Source organism: Athene noctua, chromosome 2 (genome assembly GCF_965140245.1).
Source record: "Athene noctua chromosome 2, bAthNoc1.hap1.1, whole genome shotgun sequence".
Taxonomy (NCBI): domain Eukaryota; kingdom Metazoa; phylum Chordata; class Aves; order Strigiformes; family Strigidae; genus Athene; species Athene noctua.
In genome coordinates, this window is record NC_134038.1 from 126,786,958 (window position 1) to 126,805,604 (window position 18,647).

General features: G+C 43.6%; 1 protein-coding gene across 5 annotated transcripts in view; it reads left to right on the forward strand.

Annotated features, from left to right (window-relative positions):
- Nucleotides 1-2,524: 2,524 nt before the first annotated feature.
- ADAM22 (ADAM metallopeptidase domain 22) overlaps nt 2,525-18,647 on the forward strand; it is a 132,606-nt gene continuing 116,483 nt past the window's right edge. For all 5 annotated transcript variants that reach the window (XM_074900232.1, XM_074900234.1, XM_074900235.1 and 2 more), the window contains exons 1-2: nt 2,525-2,656; nt 2,801-2,958. In XM_074900232.1, the coding sequence (XP_074756333.1) occupies nt 2,599-2,656; nt 2,801-2,958 (216 nt within the window). In that variant the 5' untranslated portion in view covers nt 2,525-2,598. The remainder of the gene's footprint in view (nt 2,657-2,800; nt 2,959-18,647) is intronic.

Sequence of the window (18,647 nt, forward strand, 5' to 3'; positions counted from 1 at the left end):
GATTTATATTCTTCAATGTGATATAGAAAATTTCTACAACTCATTTAAGCCTTCTCTTTTGAATTAATCTTCAGTATTTATCACAGAAGTGTGTTTCTAGGCAAATGGTAGAAGGATGTAAACAAGAGAGGTTTGCAAGGAAAGGGACAAAAATCTTTTTCAGCTCTGTTTTGGCTAATCACTTCTAGCACACATACTTTTAAAATGCCTTTATCTTTGTATTAGTTAGATGTATTTCTAAAAAAACAGTTTAAAAATGTATTCTTAAACTTAGTGAAGGGTTTGACCAAAATAGAGTTGGCATACTAAAAAAGTGCTGTATTTGTGAAGGTGCTCTCATCAGACCGTACCACATCCCCTGAGCCCACAGACTGGATAAAACTGAATTCATAATCATTAACTTAAAGCAGCTGTGCCTTGGCTGGTGCTGAGTTGGTGAACCTTCCAGGTGTGACATCTAAACACCAAATCTGGACCATGGTAATGGCAAGGGAAAAAAAAAAAAGATGATGTACTGAGCCAGGGAATGAGTGTATGACTGTGCTGTGTATCTACTGCGTAACTGGTGTAAGATACACCCAACGTCGTGAATTCTCACAGAAACACTGACAGAAGAAACTGTGCAAGAGCGTGCCAGCAGGGACAGTTTGGTCTAACTGAAATAACCGTACAGGTTGGCTGCAGCCTGAAATGTAAGGATTTATGACTTTTGAAAACAGATTGAAACATCATACTATAGTATTGATTTTTCTTTCTATAAATAGCACTGTCTCATTTTCTTTACCCACACCACTCATGGTCCTTTTGATACCCTGCAGCAGAGTTTTGCAAGCTAATTGTAGGCTGTTTCAGCAACTGTTCAAGGGTTTAATGGCTACTTTTAGGTAATATTCCATCTTGCCTGTAGCGTATGGCTGCAGTGTAAGCTGGACAGCACAAAACTTATAAGCCACTTTCTCCTCAAGGTTGATATATATTTCCAAATGCAATATTGTACTCTTAAAGTGCCTGTCTTGCTCCCATCCTCAGCTTGTTGAACCGTCATTTTGTCTGGTTTTGTATTGTGGAAACACTCTGAGAATCTGAATTTCCTTCATCTGTCCTCTAATTGCTTCCCCTTATAAGATGATTTGTGTAAGTAAGGTAAGACCTACAGAAAAATCAGGCCAGGAGCCCTGACCTTCCCCGGCGGGTGGCTGCCCGGGGGGTGCAGGCAGCGGCTGTGGAGCTGCGGTGCCCCCAGCGTGGTCCCTCCCGTGGGGGAGCCCACGGAAGGCAGCCCAGCGGGCTGAAACGCTCCGAAGAGCAGTAGAAGTGTCAGGTGTCCTGGCTGTTGCTGGTGCGAGCAATGCAATTAATATTGATCTGCATTATGGTTTTAAGATTATGAAAACAAAGTGTTTTTTGTTTTGTTTTGACCTTTAAATCTTCCAGACTCTAACGAGCAGCAGTATTGAGGGCCATTTACTGTGATGCCACCTTCTCCTTTATTATGTGCTTGTAACCTTGCCGTGGGGAGTCTGACCTCTGCCATGGGTCAGCACAGAGCTGCATCTGCCGCTGTGCTGCTCTGACAATCCTCCTCCTCTCTCGACTGGCCTTAAGCGTGTGCCATGGCCACCCTTCCCCCGCCGCTTCGGAAAACGATGCGGGGAGGGGGTGCCTGCGAAAATTGCCGCTCTTGTCCCATTTCCATGAAGAAACGTAGTTAAGGAAGGTGAGAAGATGCACAGTGCTGCCAGGCAGAGCTGCCAGCCCCGGCTTCCCGGTAGGTGGGGGTGTGGAATTGGGTTGCTGTTGCAGCCATCCATCCCTCTGCTGAGGGAGGAATGATCCTCTCGTTTCGGGAACGGGCGTCGTGGGCGCTCCTTGACACTCCCGCCTCTTGCTTTGGCCTGGCTTTTGCCTCTTGCTGGGGCCAGGAGAGCGTGTTGTAACCTCAAACGGATGGTTGCGCGTTGTAATCGTTTTCAACTCTCTTTAAGTGTTAGTCCCGTGGAGAAAGCGGGGCGGGAGGGGAGATCTAAGAAAGGAGGACAAAAGGTCATGGGGAAGGAAATGGAGGCTCGCTCTGAAGAGGGATACGAAAGGGAGGGGAGCGGGGCTGGCAGCAGGAGCCCCCCGGAGCGGGGCGGGAGGCAGTACGGGCAGGTGGGGAGGCCAAAGGCTCCGGCTGCCTCCCCGGCCCCCCCCCGCCGGGGCGGGCGGACCGGGAGGGCGAGTTTTGCAGCGGGGCTGCCCTCGGCCGCGGGCTGGGCCGGGGCTGGGAGCGGCCGCGGGGTCTCCGCGGCGCTCCCCTGGCTCCGGGGCTTCCCCTCCGCTCTCGCCCCGGCCCCTCACGCCCCGGCAAACGACTACATTTCCCAGCACGTCTCTCTCCCAAGCGGGCTCTGCGGGGAGCCGCGCCGGCTCTCGCCATCTCCCTCCCTCGCAGGGGGCTCGGCACAGCGGCGGCGGCGGGGCGGAGCTCGGCAGCCCCGGCCCCGCGGCCCCGCAGCCCCCCCCCGCCCCGTGCAGGCGCGGAGCCGGCGGCGGAAGCCGGGGCGACACACGGCGGCACACGGCGGAGCGGCGCGGAGCGGGGCGGTGGGCAGCGCCATGCGGGCTGCCGCCTGCCTCCTCTCCCTGGCGCTCTGCGCCCTGCCCGCTGCCCCAGGTGAGTCGCGGCCGGCGGGCGGGAGGGAGGGGGGAAGCTGCGCCGGGGGCCGCTGCGGAGCCCCGCGGAAGCGGAGCCCCCGCTGCAGCCTGCGCGCCGGGGGCGAGGGTGCAGCCGGCTGACGGGTGCTTCTCCCCTGCGCAGGAGGCGCCGAGCCGGCGGCAGCGGCAGCGGGGCGGCGGGGCGAGAGCCGCTTCGCGGAGCGAGAGAGCATCAGGCCCCTGCGGCTGGTCGCGGGCGGCGGCGGGGCGCGGCGGCCGGCGCTGAGTACGCGGGTGCGGAGCGGCGCGGCGCGGACGCAGGTAGGCGCTGGGCGGGCCTTGGGGGGGGGATGAGGGGCTGCCAGGGGCCCCCTCGGCGGCGACGACGGCGGTGGTGGTGTCGGTGTCTCCCCGTCCCCCTCCCCCAGGTGCGGTCTCGCTGCCGAAGGACGGCGGGTGCGTGGAAGCGCGGCTCGGTGAGACGCGCGGCTCGTTTCCCCGCGGGACCACCGGGAATGCCGGTCCCTGCGCAGCGGCGCCGGGGGATCGGGGGAGGCTGGTCCCTGGGCCAGGCAGTGCCCGCCCGCGGCCGTCGGCGGGGGCCCGCGCAGGCAGAGCCCGCTGCCCGCCGCTGCCGGGGGCTGGGGGAGCCACGGAATGAAAGTTGCTGTGCCTTTGCGACAGCTGGAGTGGAAGCGCTGCGGCTTCATTTCGGTTTCTGGCTGGAGCGTGGGCAGGGTGGGTTTGTGTTCTGTGGACTCGGATGTGTTTTTAAAAATAGAAGATGGGAATCGCTTGAAATGTGATATGTGAGTTGCAATCTGACTTGCATATTGCTACCCAGACTGGGGTATGTTTTCGGATTTCTGGTATAGCAATCCCTATAGCTTTTAACAAATAGCTAACCCAATTTATATTAAAAAACAGTGATTTTTTAATCTGGATCGCTAGGCATCATATTTGAGGTGGTACCTGGCCGTTACATCTAGAGGAAAAAAACATTGAGTCTATGCTGTTACAGACGAAGGACATTAAAAATGTGTGCATTTGTGGTAACTGCTGACATCCAAGATGAGTTGCAGGCCTTGGTTTCCTCCTTTTCCAGTTGACTGCTGTCCATTCAAGAAACAAAATAGCTGAAAAAAAGGGTCTCAGATTTCTTTTTTATAATCCATAAAGCATAAGCGCTGACAGCTTGCATTAATTTTCTGTAGTTAAATAATAAACAGCATCTTCATAGCATATTTATTTGCCTCTAAATGTAACTTACTCTATGTAAAGATTTTACAGATGTGAAGGCCAGATTTACAGTACAATAAAATAGGATTCTAAAGGTGCCAAAATGGGTGCTTTGCTTAAAAAAGGAAAAAAAATCAGCATTTCGGGATTCTTTGAAGACTCTTGGACCGCTCACTAGTTCACACACTGTGACATGTCTGTTCAAGAAGTAGTAATGGTTGCATTGGATCTACTATTAGGATTCAAACACTGGTCTTACAGAAGAAACTTGGTTAATGGATTTTGTTCTTCTGAATGTCTCAACTTCTATTCATCAAATCTTATGCTTATAAAAATTTTCAAGTCATCCTCATTTAGTGAAGTTATTAGTACTAATGTTAGTCCAACCGGAAAAAAAGTAATGCTCGTGGGTTAAAAAGGGTTAAATGCATTTCTCTCACAACAGTCTCCGCTAAACTGAGCTTCTGTGTGTAAAGCTGTGTGTGCAACAACTTTTCCTCCTGATAAAGAAGTTTCCCTCAGCTGCTTAAAATATCCACAGCCTCTCCCATGGTCTCTGATGGTTGTTACCCACAGAGGTCTGTATGTAGTAGCTGGCAGTGATTTGGAGGAAGAAAATTATGAAGTGAAAGCAGGCCAAACTGAGTGGAGCAGTACCCATTTGCTGTGCTTGACAGGGCACGGTTACATCCTCGTTGCAGGATACTGCATCCCTTGCCCGGGGATCTGAGTCAGCTCAGCAGTAGCGGACCAGCAGTGTGGCTGCCTTTGCTTACCTGAAGTTTTGTGGAAGTTGTATTTAGGAAGGTGTTTTTGTATAATAGTGTTAACTGTTGCACTTGAGTAATTTAATATCATGAATTTTAAAGTCTAGCATCCCATAAAAAAAACAACACCCTTATCTCTGCCAGAATCCTTATCAATGTTACGGACTGAGTTAACTTTTATGGTTGCTTTTGGGTGTCTGGTAAAAGTCACATGAAGTATAAAGATGTGGAGTGCTGGATGTTGCTCACATGTGAAGAGACACCCATGCCCTGAAGAGTTAACAGTCTGACATCAGTGGCATATGAAGGGTAGGGGAACAGAGGTGCACTCTCTGTTAATAAAATTTTCATATGTTTTAGTTTGTTTAACGATTAAATACCCTTTGACTGTCTCCATGCCCTATTCTATCCCTTGCTAGTAGTTCTTGGACAGCTCTGTATCAGAGTTAGAAAAACTGGTCTTGAATACATTTCAAACCAAAGCTAATGGCCCTGTGGAGTAGTTTAGGGAGGATGCTTCTTGGAGGAGGTTGAAGCATTCAAGAAGAGTCTTTGATGGCTGAAGGGCAAGCAGCCATGTCTAGAAAAGCAAAGATACCTGAATGGGATGGTGCAGTCAGAGGACTAGACAACGAGGCTGTAGCTGTTGAATTAATGAAAAACAATGTAATTGTGTTTTGAATTGGATAGAGATAAAAGGAGAGAGAGATAAGCTAGAGAAAAGGAAGTCGCATTAAATCGGATCAGATTCCTTTAATTCCTGGATGAAAGCTGTAGCTGCAGAAAAGGGTCAGAAGTTGTACAAGAGGGATGCAAGCCTGAGTTTGGAAGTGCACAAAGGGAAATGAAGATGATGGTTCAGGGGAGAGCAGAAGCAAAGCGTAGCCTTTGCAGATCAGGAGTTTCAGAACAGGCTTATGACAGAGTTGAGCCAGAGGAGTGTAATACGAGAAAAGGAATTGAAAGAAGGGAATTGAAGTCAGAAGTGACTGGGAAGTGATGGCAGATTTCTAAAAATTTATGTGTTTTTTTCAGCATTTGTTGAGGTTTTTCTCTAGCAACCTCCTTTGTTTGTTTTGGGGTTTTTGGGCCATTGCCATAACTACTGAGTGCCTTCGCAATGTGCGTGCTTTACTATTCAGTAGTAAAGGAAATAGTCTTATCTAGTCATCCTCCAAATCCAGAATGTAATTGCTTAAGAAACAAAAGCAGTGTGCTCACAGTTGTAGTTGTCCGGGATTGCTGGCTTCAGAGCACAGCACAAGGCAAATGTTGTGAGCTATTATACGTTCATGTCATTAATGTTTTAATGTACAGTGTATAGTGGACATTGAAGAATTCATGGGACTTTGGGTTTCTGCTTTTAATTCCATTGTGGAATAGAATCACTGCCGGTATCGGTGACAGTCCTGTATTTCAATTTCTCTGTTCCCCAAAGGGGGCCTACTAGCAGCTGCACAGCACTTAATCTAAAGAGTAATCAGGATAAGATATATCTGAGAATATGCTAATATTAATATTATCATAAATGCAATGCAGGATTGTAGCAGTGGATGCTTAATTTACTGTTGCCTAAGTAAGCCTATTAGAAGATGAATGGCCTCTATGGCAGGGGCATTCAGTGCAGGCTAAACTAAGATTTTTGTGTTTAAAAGAAAGTTAAGTTCCTGCTGCGGTCATTTATGAGGAACCTTTTAACTCCATGCCTTGAGCTGTGTTTTGCTGTTGTAAGAAGCACATGTGAAATCACAAATTTCTTAATGCTTTTGAAGCGAAGAAATTAACAATCAGAATCCAATATAACTGTTAAGCAGGTATTCTTTATTAGCAGCGTTGAGGTCGCCCTGAGGATTCTCCACCATAAGAGCTCCCAAGAACTAGCAAGGGACATCAGTTTACATACACACAAATCATACATATTCATTGGATTTCCTGGAAAGGGGTGTCTTATGATAAGGAGTTCCCAGAATTCATTTGCACAGTCTGAGCATGCCTGGCCTAGTAGAAATAGGGTGAGGGTCTTTGGTGGTCGGGGGAAGTACGTGGTCTTCTTCACGGTGGCTGCTCTTTCCAGGGCATGTGCTGTGAAGTAAAGTCTAGGTGTCTTCTTCCTAAGTCGGCCACATCATCCTCCCTAGATGCTATCTCTGTGTCCTTTTGTTCGAGTGGATTGAGGTCCTGACTCAATGACCTGCTGTGGACATAAATTCACTCATCTCTGCTGGCTTTGCAAAACATTCATAGTATAGCAACTTCTGTTTCTCAACCTGCTTTTCGCTTGCTTGTTGCCTTGTCATGGAGGTACGCTGGATTCCTTCTGAGTGAGTAAAAGGGCTGACCTGGTTGTAGGGAGCCTGGTGTGAAGGGGCTCCAGGACTGAACTGTGTCTGGAGATAGAAGTACGTGTTGCTTGTAGTCCAGAGTGACTCAGTAGTTTTCAGCATAGTATTTATTTGTCTTCCACAGTCTGCATTTCTGGTTTGTTTGTGACCAAATGATACAATTCCATACATTGATTTGGAGGCATGGCTCACAGATTTCTTAAATAACTTCTTACTGCTAACAATCAGTTGCAGAGCAGCTCTGCTCTGTCATGCTGAGCTCGCATAGCTCTGCCTGCACTTCGAGTTGAAATCCCTATTAGTTATTCAGGTGTTGCCTAGTCTTTGCGATTGGATTCTCTGACTTCTTGGCCTCTTGCCTCTAGTCTTCGAAGAGGATATCCCTGTTCTTTGCAGGTGCTTCTGAAACTGCTGACTTTGTCTAAAACATTCTCGCTTTTTGTTCTGATGCTGTCAACTTCTGTTGGTTATTATAGCCACCTGTGGTATTCTGTCGGTATTGAGCCACCTGTGTTGGGTGGCTCAAACAATTAGTAATTTTTTTGGTTAAAAGATGAGTTCTGACTGTTGAGGGTCTTATAAAACAGCTCTTGAGTTTGGGACTGATGAGTGATGACTGTGGGAAAGACAAGTATCATGAGAAATTGCCCAATTAAAAAATTTCTTTTCTGCATACTTAATCAGATGACTGCTCTCTCTTGGAGAAACTTAGGTACAATTTTCAGTCCGCCTATCACAAAATTGAAGAGAGAGGAGGCTAAACTTGGACTGAGGCTGTAGTGAGTGATAACTTGCATTTGGTTTTCTTCCTGCCTTGTTGCTGCTTCTTCCTCTTAAGGTTTATGAGTCGTTAGTAAAATGAGTGTGATACTTTACTGTATGTTCAATGTATGCAGTTCTGCAGTATTCATGTGAGGATAAGATACTTCACCAACCTAGCAGTATTTTATGAATGTGTGAATGACAGATACTCCAAAAGCTCGTAAGAGAGGCTTATATACAGTCATGAAGGATCTTAAGGGCTCAGATGTAACAATCCTTACAGAAAGTATTTTTCCCAACATTTACTTGTTGCCATGATCAGTGTATTAACTGCAAAGTCTGATAGAGAAGTCCTTTCCAGCTCTGGTAATCAACGTATCAATATTCACTCCTGATTTGTGTTGGTGCCCCTTAGTGCAGGATCAAATGGAATATTCTTTCTGCCACTGTTTCACTGAGGATACCTGTTTTGAGACCCCTGTTGTGGCTAATAATCTGCTATAACACATTCATGATACAGATGTGTTGCATTCCAAGTAATGTCATGATAAATTTTGCTGAGATTTACCCAAATTATGGAGGAACTACATATGAAGTTAACACTCACTCTGAAATAAAAGCATTTTGGTTGTATGTGTTACACTGTCACGGTAAATCTGGTATTCTCTTATTCTTCTGGTACTCTGGGTGCCTTTTCTAGTCTTATCAATAATCATACCAATCTTTTACTCAAGACTAACAACTTTTCTTAAGGCTCTGCTTGTTGAAACATTATTGCAGTTATCCTGTCAAACACTGCTTAAAGGTCAATTGAACTGTGTAAAACCTTCAAAAGCCTGATAAGGTTCTGCTTTCTAAATTGTGGGCCCTTCTGGCTAGTGCTGTCATAGTGCTTTTCCCTCTCAAGTCAGCTCTGCTGAGGTTTGTGGTCCTTCCACTTGCTGTGGCCATCTCACACCTTGAGAGGATGGGCATCCTTGTCTTCAGCTCCCATGGGTTTGAGCCAAAACCCCTTCTCCTTCATGGTAGACTGACCTCGTGCTTCAGGGGAGGTAGCTCACTGGGCTGTTGCCAGATGAACAGACAGGCCCATGTCTGTTCTCTGAGTCTGGATAACTATGGATGTGGAGGGTGAAGTCCAATACCATCAGAGGATCAAGCCCACTGCTCTTGGACACAGGATTGTGGTGTCTTCCTATGCAATATCTCTTTCTTATTCATCTGAGGATATGGTTCATTTTTTTGGTCCCTAAACAATCTTTTCTCAATATTGTATTTTCTAAAAACAGTGTAATTGTTGACTTCTTGAATGTTAACCAAAACTGCTTTATTTAACATCTCAAAAAATCACTGCGACTCCCATCCTGTCTCTCTTCTCTCTAGTTTTGACTCGTTTAATTTATTTTAAACTACGTCAAATTTGCTATGGATTTCTGTGGAAAACTTTCAGACAAGAAAGCTGCCTGAGATGTTCTAGTCAACTTGTTCCCTTTGGCTTGCCAGTGGCCTCCTGAGCAGTGTATGGATATGCTGTTCTGAGGAGATGTCTTTTGAAGTGCGTAAAGGATCATAGAGGCCTGTCAGATGAAGTTTTGCTCTTCATAGCCACAGATGCTCCCTGATAGTATTCCTGAAGCCATTGCATAATTTGCATTAATCTGGGAAGGAGAAATCATTGCTGCAGGGATGAACTGTGCAGTGGCAGCTGTGCTGAGCCACAGCCAAGCATGGAAACATGTATCTCTCCTCAGACTAAGGCATGTTCAGTGCAGAGGAGAGCTTTGCCCACAGAGGATTACATCTGTGCAAGCTTTTCAAGACTTTAGTGGGATGACTCTGTGAGGGAAGGCTTATGTTTTTTTCCCCGAAACTTTATTGTGTGAGTGTTGAGCAGCAAAGGTGGCTGAAGAGCTGAATGGGAGTGCTTGAGCACATCTATGGCATGGGTTTTGCCAGGCTGTGGTGTGCACAGGCTGTGGCCCAGGGGTTGGATGGTTGGGTAAGTTCAAGTGGAAGGCCAGTGTCACCTGAAATTAAAGACAGGATTATGTAGAAATCAAAGAAAGTGGCAAATGTTTAACTCTTGAGTTAGTAGGAGTCCAACTTGAAAGTTGGATTCAGTTAAAGAAAGTTAAGAAGCACAGCATTGCTGTTGGGCATTTGCCATCAGGCAGTCAAATCTGGTGATTACTCTGGTAATTTGACCATCTCTGATTTGTCTACTTACACCAAATTCACTCTACAATCTCTCTCTCTCTTTTTTTTTTTTTTTTTTAAATGAAACGAATGTTACCAGACCAGAAAACTATAGCAAGTGACCATGCTTTAGAAAAAGCATATTCCAGAATGTAATTTGCATACATGGTTTAGAAAAAGTTTGTGTGGGTAAATGCTTTTTAATGGTGCCTTGATTCTGAAAGTGTGATGTATGTGAGCGTGGAGGCTACAGCCCTGACTTACAGCTCAAAAATTGCTCAGAAGAATAGCAGTATGTAGGAACATGGTCTGTTCCAGAAATGTCTCCTTAGAGTATTTTAGCCCCTGTAATTCAGTGGGAATGAAAAAAAAATCCGTCAGCTGTTTCAGAAAATATTTACAGTGAAAATGTTGATTCATTTTGACCTCCGAGGCTGTATCAAGAGGAAAAGGAGTTTTGAACTGTGCTTTTCTTGCACTTTTCAACTTTAAACAGGACTTTGATACTTGAATGTAGAGGATGAGTCATATTTAACAAGTGTTATCTGTGGAGTAGATTGAGCAATGTATTGGCATGCCTAAGAGTCTGCAAGTTTCATCAAGCTCTTTTTAGCCTGTGGTGCTGACAGAATGTTAGTAAACTTTCTGCTGTTGCCCAAGAATTGTTCATGGGAAAAGTTAGCCATGTTGGTAGCCTCTAGGTGTCAAAGAGAGCTTGTTACTTACTTCCAGAGAGTGGGAAGAGCTCATCTTCTGGTAAGCTTTCTTTTGTATACAAACAAAATGTAAGACCAGTTGAAAATGTTTGTAATATGTCATCCTGTTGCTGAAGAATGTTTTGGTCACTGATACTTTTAGTATGAAGGAGCAAAGTTAGTGTGCACTCTTTTTAGTACGTTTGAATGCTTTATTTGTAACGTGAAGGCGATGTTAATGGAGGGTTTTTGCAGATTTCCTCTGGTGGTGGGACTCGTTACTTCGTTTCTGAAGCCTACATGCTGAAAAGGGGGCATTGCTCTAAACATTATTGATTCCTTTCAGAGCTTGGAAAACACGCAGCTAAAAATGACCTCAAGGCACCATCTGCTCCAGTGAGGGAAATGCTTTCACTTCTCTTGACTGTTAGATCTATTGAGGTCTCCTTCTTGCCTAAATGGTGTCCTTGAGACAATAGTCCTTTCACCCGCTGAATCACACAGTAATCCAGATGAGTTCATCCTCAAGTGCTGCCTATGGCCGAGTGGGTTGCTGCCCTTGTTTTGTGTTCTTTCCCCCTGCAGATGCGTAGTGCGTTGGCTGTTTGCCTCTCACGCTGCAGCTGTGCACGAGTAGTGTTTCATTTGACTTCTGCCCGCTTAAAACTGCCAGGCGTCCTTGGGAGAGGGGGTATTTCAGAGTCCTTTCTCTCTGACCTGGTGCTGCTTCACAGGGAAGTAGGTTCACTGTGTGGTTGCACAGTGAAGTCCTGTACTATCTACTGAGATAGATGGAACACGTTGCCCTACCGCTCTTGTATCTGGCGTTGCTCTTGGTGTTATGTCTGACCCTCTGAAACCCAGAGTGGCGGTGGGGCGCAGTGGAGACTGCGGTGTACCTGTGTCACAGGGTGAGTCTCTGTTTTCTCTGCTCCCTGTCTTGGTTTTAGAAGTGGGATCTTGAACAGTTGTCAGAGTTTTTTGTATGAATTACGGCAGGAAAACATTCTGAACTTTACAAGTTTTCATTCATGACTTTCCTTTGTTTTGTAACCCAGTACTTTATTAATCACTCTTATCACAACGTATTTTATCATACTTTACCTAGCCGTTAGTCTTTGCTGAAGAACCTTGTCAAATGCATTTTAAAAACATCAGGTTGAGCAGTCACTGATTTTTCTGGTTTTGCCCCAACAGCAATGTATTTAAGATGTCTTGCCCATTAATTAAATGTGACCTTTTACACATGAACCTTTGCTGCTTCACTTTCAGAAAAAAAGGGGGGGGGGGGGGAAAGGAGTATGGCTTCCCCAGAATTCTTGTAGTTCTTCCTTTCACTGGGATATGAAGACTTCTACAACAACAGAAGTTACAGTAATTAGGTCTCAGAGGAAAGAAAAAGTTATAACTAAAATTTTCTTAAAGTCAAATTAACATCATCCTCTATACATAAAAGCACAGTGAGTACAAGATCTGGTGTCACGAGGTTTTTCTGGTTCTGGAAATGTGTTAGATTGCCTCTTGGGAAACAGCATCTTGCCCAGTCAGTTACTTAAATTTGTCCTTTTAGATCTGTGAGATCAAATGGTAGGTAGTTCATGCTAAATTTGCTAGCAGTGACAGCCTGATAGTTTTCGTATCTTCAATGCTCCATCATTTAACCCTGGGTGAGTTTTTGAGAAAGATGAAGTGGAGATGAGGAAGGAGAGCAAGAAGAGAAGTTTTCAGGGGAAAATAAGATTCATTTTTTCTTAGTCTGTTGTAGCTGTTCAAAGATGCTCAAGGTTTATGAGTGCCAGCTGGAGGTCTAGGGCAAGATGTGTGAGCAGCATCCCACCTCTGCACGACCTCAGAAGGATCCCTGCTGCTAACCAGGCATTGGATCCGCAGTAGTGACACTTGTGTAATGCATTGCATCTGTTTGTACTCAGGACTGTTTTTTCCTGGTGCTGTTCCCCTCATCCACATTTCTGGGGACGTCTTTCACTCACCATATTGAGTAAATGAAACGCCCTCTGATTTCAAACCCACAACTAAATAATAAAAGAGATTTTTGTGTGTTCTTTTTACTGTTGAGAAGAATAATTCCTGGCATTTTAGAGGTATGAGTAGTCCTTGCTTCTGACTCTGATTTCATTGATACTATGATGTTTATGTAGAGAAAAACTATTTTAGGTCATGTTTACGGCTTTGTCAAGATCTTCATCTGCTGAGAGCTGGCAAAACCCCACCAAAGTGAACTGGGCCATGGCAGCACACTTCAGCTGATGGTGTTTAACTCTCTCTCTGCCCCACCCTCATTTGGCAAGGAAAACAGATATGTGATCCAGGATTCAAAAATAAACATGGACTTCTTAAAATCTTCTCTTGTTTCTAGCTTTTCCTCAGAATAAATGTCTTATTTACTAAATGTACCCCAAAGAGGCAGCTGTAAAAGCCTTTTCATCAAACCATGATTCTATTCTGAAGTTTTTTCATTAAATAACTTTTTTTCCCCCCCAAAAAAAGCCCCAGAGATATTTAGATTTCTGCAATGCATAAGAAGAGAACTTGCATGAAGAATGACAAATAATGATGATTAATATAGTAAATGAGTGCCTATAAATATTTTGAGAAGGCTAGGGAAATTAAAAAAAGAGATTTTGCAGTTCTTTAATATGCTGTTATATGTGAATCCAGTTCAGTGACACTGAACTTTTGATTAAAATTAGATATTTACAAATGGCAATGAGGAGTGCCTGAGGAAATCATGTTGCATTTATATTTTATTGTGTATTTTTTAAAAAGATTCTTTGCCCTGGAGATATTTATTTTTATAATTAGATCTAGGCTTATTTCTGAATTTTGTCTCTGAGCAAAGTTTGTTGTTTTTTTTTTTCCCAGTACAAGTAGAAAAGTAAGCTTTTAAAAAAATTCCTTATTTTTACATACAGGAACAAACACAGCTGAGGCTGAAAATTGTCCTGTTACAATGTGTACACGTGCTAATTAGCACTGTATTCCTCTACTGTAGCATAAATTTAAGTGTAACAATTATATTCAGAACCACAGTTAAAATTCTTTTTAGGTAAATCTACATGAAATGTTTAGTATATTTTTCATTTGATTTCATTAATGTCTTTATTTTGATTTCCCATGAACTTACTTGTGTCCTTACTGAACAGTCATTTCGTATACACTCAAAGGATTAACAACCTGAGGTTTCTATTCAATGTTAAATGGGGGTGTGTGTGTGTGTGTGAATTAAACTGATATCTAAGGAATCTGTTAATTTGTAAGTGTGATGCACTTCCAGAATGTCTGCTATAAAACCTCATTGTTCTTAAAAGCTCTGAAGCATAGCTTTTAAGTTTTCTCTTGCTATAACATTCTCTATTATTTTCTCTCTTGATGCTTTTCTTTTGAGTCTACAAATCTGATCAGAATCTTTCAATTAGAAACCACAATGCTATAAATAGTAGAAAATATAAATTTTACATCAAAGGGCAAGCATATAAATAGGATTTTCTCATAAATCTTTTTTAAAAAAGGACATTCTTCTGTTTTGATAGAAATTGTTATATTTTCCATCAAAACTTAATAAAAAGCATCTAACTGCTTTATGAAGGATACTTCAGAAGTAAGAAACATGAGGAATTGCACATTGTATCACAACATATTTTTAATTCTCTTTTTCCTTATTTTAATGAGGAAAAATATTAGTCATTATGTTACTACATTGCTTTCAACTCCTAGCTAATTATATACAGTGTGAGGAAAATTTCTGAAATATTTCCTTTCAGAATTCTTGTTACTTTGATTATTAAAGAAAGTGCTTAGCTTCTAAGTGTTCCATTGGCAGTTAAAATATTTGACCTATTTGAAATTAAAATCTTGCAGATGTTTTTAAGGTTACCTACAGTACAGTGCAACGTAGCTCACCATTGATCTGCAACGTTATACATTGGTTGTAGTTTATGTACCTGCATTCCCTTTGCAGGTTCTCATTCTTCAGGGCCAGTTTCTGAAGAAAGCTGATCCCCAGCACGGGGTACTGAAGGGGATTGTATCAGAAATCATCATTATTCTGTAGTGTTTCTTTGTAACAATAAATAGTCATACTTGGTACCGATTGCCCATCTCCTCTGTTACTGCAGTGATCCCTGAGGCGTGGAGCAGGTGATTTAAAATAATTGGAATCATATCCCTCTTGGTTTGGCAGGAAGGTTTGTGTACCACTTCTGTTTTTCTAGGATTCAAGCTTCTAATATTTGTTTTAGATAAAATACCTTTGTGCTTAGTGATTTGAAATAATCCACTCCATTTACTTTTGATTCCTTTCAGAAATTGACTGAGATGCTTAAACTTTGCAGTCTTTGACAAAAGTTAGCTCTCGCATAGTTATATTAGATGTATGGAATGCTTAGTGTTTTCTGTGCAGGGGCTTGCAGGGTAGTACACTTCATGTGCTACTAGAATCATAGACTCTCATAGAATGGTTTGAGCTGAAAGGGACCTTAAAGACCATCTCGTTCCAACCCCCCTGCCATGGGCAGGGACACCTCCCACTAGACCCAGTTGCTCAAAGCCCCGTCCAACCTGGCCTGGAACACTGCCAGGGAGGGGGCAGCCACAGCTGCTCTGGGCAACCTGTGCCAGTGTCTCACCACCCTCACAGGGAAGAACTTCTTCCTTACACCTAATCTAAATCTACCCTCTTTCAGCTTAAAACTGTTACTCCTTGTCTTATCACTGCACTCCCTAATAAAAAGTTAGTACTATCATTAGTATCTGAAAGTACTGCAGCTAAATTCAGAGTTATCGATACTTTATTTCTTCAGTTGTATGACATTAAAATTTCAGAACTTTTTGATTGTGTCAGAGGCACAGCACTGCACTTTTCCATTAGTTGTTAGATTTTCTTTCCCTGGCTCTTGTTCATGTTCTGCATTGAGTGCCTCTTTTCTGGTCTCCAAGAACTCCCCTTTCATGACTCAGTTGTCAGCTTTCAATGTGTCACGCCTATGGTTGTTGAAAAAGCCTCGGTTTTCCTGAGAAAGTTCCTTGGTTTGAGAACTGAATGACAGAATTGATTGTCTTGCTTCAGTGGTTTAGAGGAGCCTTTGCAGGTGTCTGTCTTGTTACTTCTGCTTGAATGAGGTGGTATAGATGGAATAAAAGTACTTATTTCATTTCCTTGAGTTCTCTTATTGACATATGTCTGTGAGCGTATACTTCCTTTGCAACTGGCCGTTTTACCTATTCACTGAGGAGCCAGGTAGATGTGCTTAAAAATAATGTAGAGCCAAGACTTTAAAATCCATTTCTTTACTTTGTGGTTCTTAACCAGATATTCAGAAGAATTGTTATCCTAAAAAAATTTACTTTCTGGCACTCTTAAGGTGCATTTTCTTGTTATTCTGAATGAGATGTCAGCTGTCATTGAAAGGGGGAATCTGTCTTCCTCTTCATTCTCTCTTGCGTATCCCCTCCAGCTTCTTTCCATCACATCTACTCATGGTGTGACTATATAGTTTATTTGGATCAGCTTATTTTTCCGACAGAGAACGGATCCACTCCAAGTAATGATTAATTTTCTGATGCTGATCTGACTTTCTGGGTAGTCACGTGAGCCAACAAGGGAGAGCAGGTGGGAACATGTGCCCAGGATGGGGCAGAACTGTTCATTTTCAGCAGCAGCCCACAGCATGCAGTGTTGCAGTGTTTTACAACCACATATCAGGGTTGCAGGAAGGGCTGCAATATCTGGAAAAGGCTGAGTTTGTCTTGGTATCTCAGTAGGTTTGAGATACATTTGAGATACAGTTGATTGCACTTGAGCTTAAACTTAATGGTAAGCTTCCTGGGTTTGTACCACCTGTCTTGGGAGTGGTTACATCTATGTAATGTTTTTCATCTTAATTTATTAATAGTATTTTCTCCCTTAATTCCACGTTAACAGTTTCTGTCAGGGAATAACTGTGGTCCCGGGTCACCTCAGAAATACATTAGCTTTGTAATTGTTTATCTTAGAGATGTGTTCAAGGGAGGAAGTTTCCCAGACCAAATCAATATGATGCTGTATATGTAGCAGTTAAAAACCAAACCAAACCAGAAAAACATAGTCATTTTTGCTCTTATGGTTAATGAGGTGAATACATTTTAACGACAAATGCTACATTTAGTATACGTACATTTAGAAATTTAAGTTAGGCTTTTTATATTCTTCCGTACTGACTAATTATTTTTTGGTACCAGCATATGGTCATATAGAAGACGTGGTTATACTGTGTACAGAGATCTAAGTGATGGCATATGTAGCTATGTTGTTGACAAACAGATATAATAAAGTGCTGTACAATGTTCTTTGCATTTAATAATGTAATGATGAAAAGTGAGCAACTGGACTGCCATTACTCCTTTGATCGGAAAGTGGTTGTTGCAGTGCAGGTAGGTAAATGAAAGTTAGTTAAGATTAGTGGATGTGCTGCAGTGGAATAAGGAAATGAGAAAACTAGCATGGGTCCCTTGTACCTTACTCGGTTCTTGGCTTGTCACATCCAGTTTATGAGCAGCAGCCTAAAAATTCATATCTAGCAAAAGAGGATGGAATTTTAAAATAATTCAAAGCAAACTCTGCTGCCCAGGAGTTGGAAAGAAATGCCAGTTCTAACATGATAATTTGTTGATGGTTGTGTTTGCTGTATTTCTGATTGTGCTAGCTGCTGCAGGGCAGAAACAGCTAAATGATGGTCCCACATGTGGGTGGCCATACGTGCAGTGCATGTCTGTACATGCTGTGGATGCCCGTCATTGCGGATACCAGCCGACTGTGTCATAGGCCATTTGGGACTAGCTTTTTTAAAATTAATTTTTAAGGCTTTTTTTGGATAAGTTGGATATCTTTGGATAAGAAAGTAGGCTTTAATATTGGTGGTAATTAATCACTGAAATGATTTACCCAGATAAGGTAAAATGTATATTCTATTTAGTTAGTTGGTCAAAGATTGTACATCTCTTCAAAAAAGATGTTCTTAAGTCATCCAGAAATTACAGGAACCACTTAACAAAGACCTGTGGCCTGTGTTACAAAGCAGGTTAGATGTAATGGGGATAGCTAAAAGGACACCTGACTCTGTGAATTATATCTACTGAGAGACCTTCTAAGAAGCTTTCCAGTTAATACTGCATCCCTCTAAACTGTAATGTAAATAAGTGGAATTTCTCATCATGCAGTTTTGCATGCTGTCATGTTTTGAACTCAGAGGGCAACTGAGCACCACACAACTGTTCACTCCCCCCTTCCTCCCCAGTGCTGAGAAGGAGGGAAGCAAAAGGCCTAGGGACTCAAGATAAGGACAGGGAGGGATAATGTCATCCTTTAAGGCACAGGCAAAAGACAGACTGATTCGGAGAAGGAAAAAAAAGAACATAAGTTTAATACAGACACTAACACCACCAGCACTTAACAGACATGGTAGGACCATGAGAAGCGTTATGACATCTTGAAAACACCTTCTACCACTTCTCCCTTCTTCTCGGGCTCAGCTTTGCTCTGATGTCTCTACCTCCTCTCACCCCAAGCAGTGCAGGGGTCAGAGAATAGGGGGTGCACTCCGTCCTGCTGCTTCTTCCTCCTCAGGGTGGGGGGAGCTTCTGTCATTCCTGCCCTGTTCCAGCGCGGTCCCCCTCTCACAGCAGACAGTCCTCCACAAACCAGCTCCAACAAGAGTCACTGCCACAGGCACGTGGGTCACCCCTGTGTGTTGCAATCCCCCTGGCGCCGAAATACAACAGCAGGGGCTTCTTCCCATGGGGTCCTGGTCTTCTTCAGGCACAGTCAGCTGTCCTGGCATGGGGCCCCCCACAGGCCACAAATCCGTCTCTGCTCCACCGTAGGCACCCGTGGGTGTCAGTGGTAGGTAGTTATCCGCTATGGCATACAGGGGAGTCTCTGCTCTGGAGCACCTTCCTGCCTTCTCCTCCTTCCTTCCACTGACCTTGGTGTTCGCACAGATGTTCTCCTCACA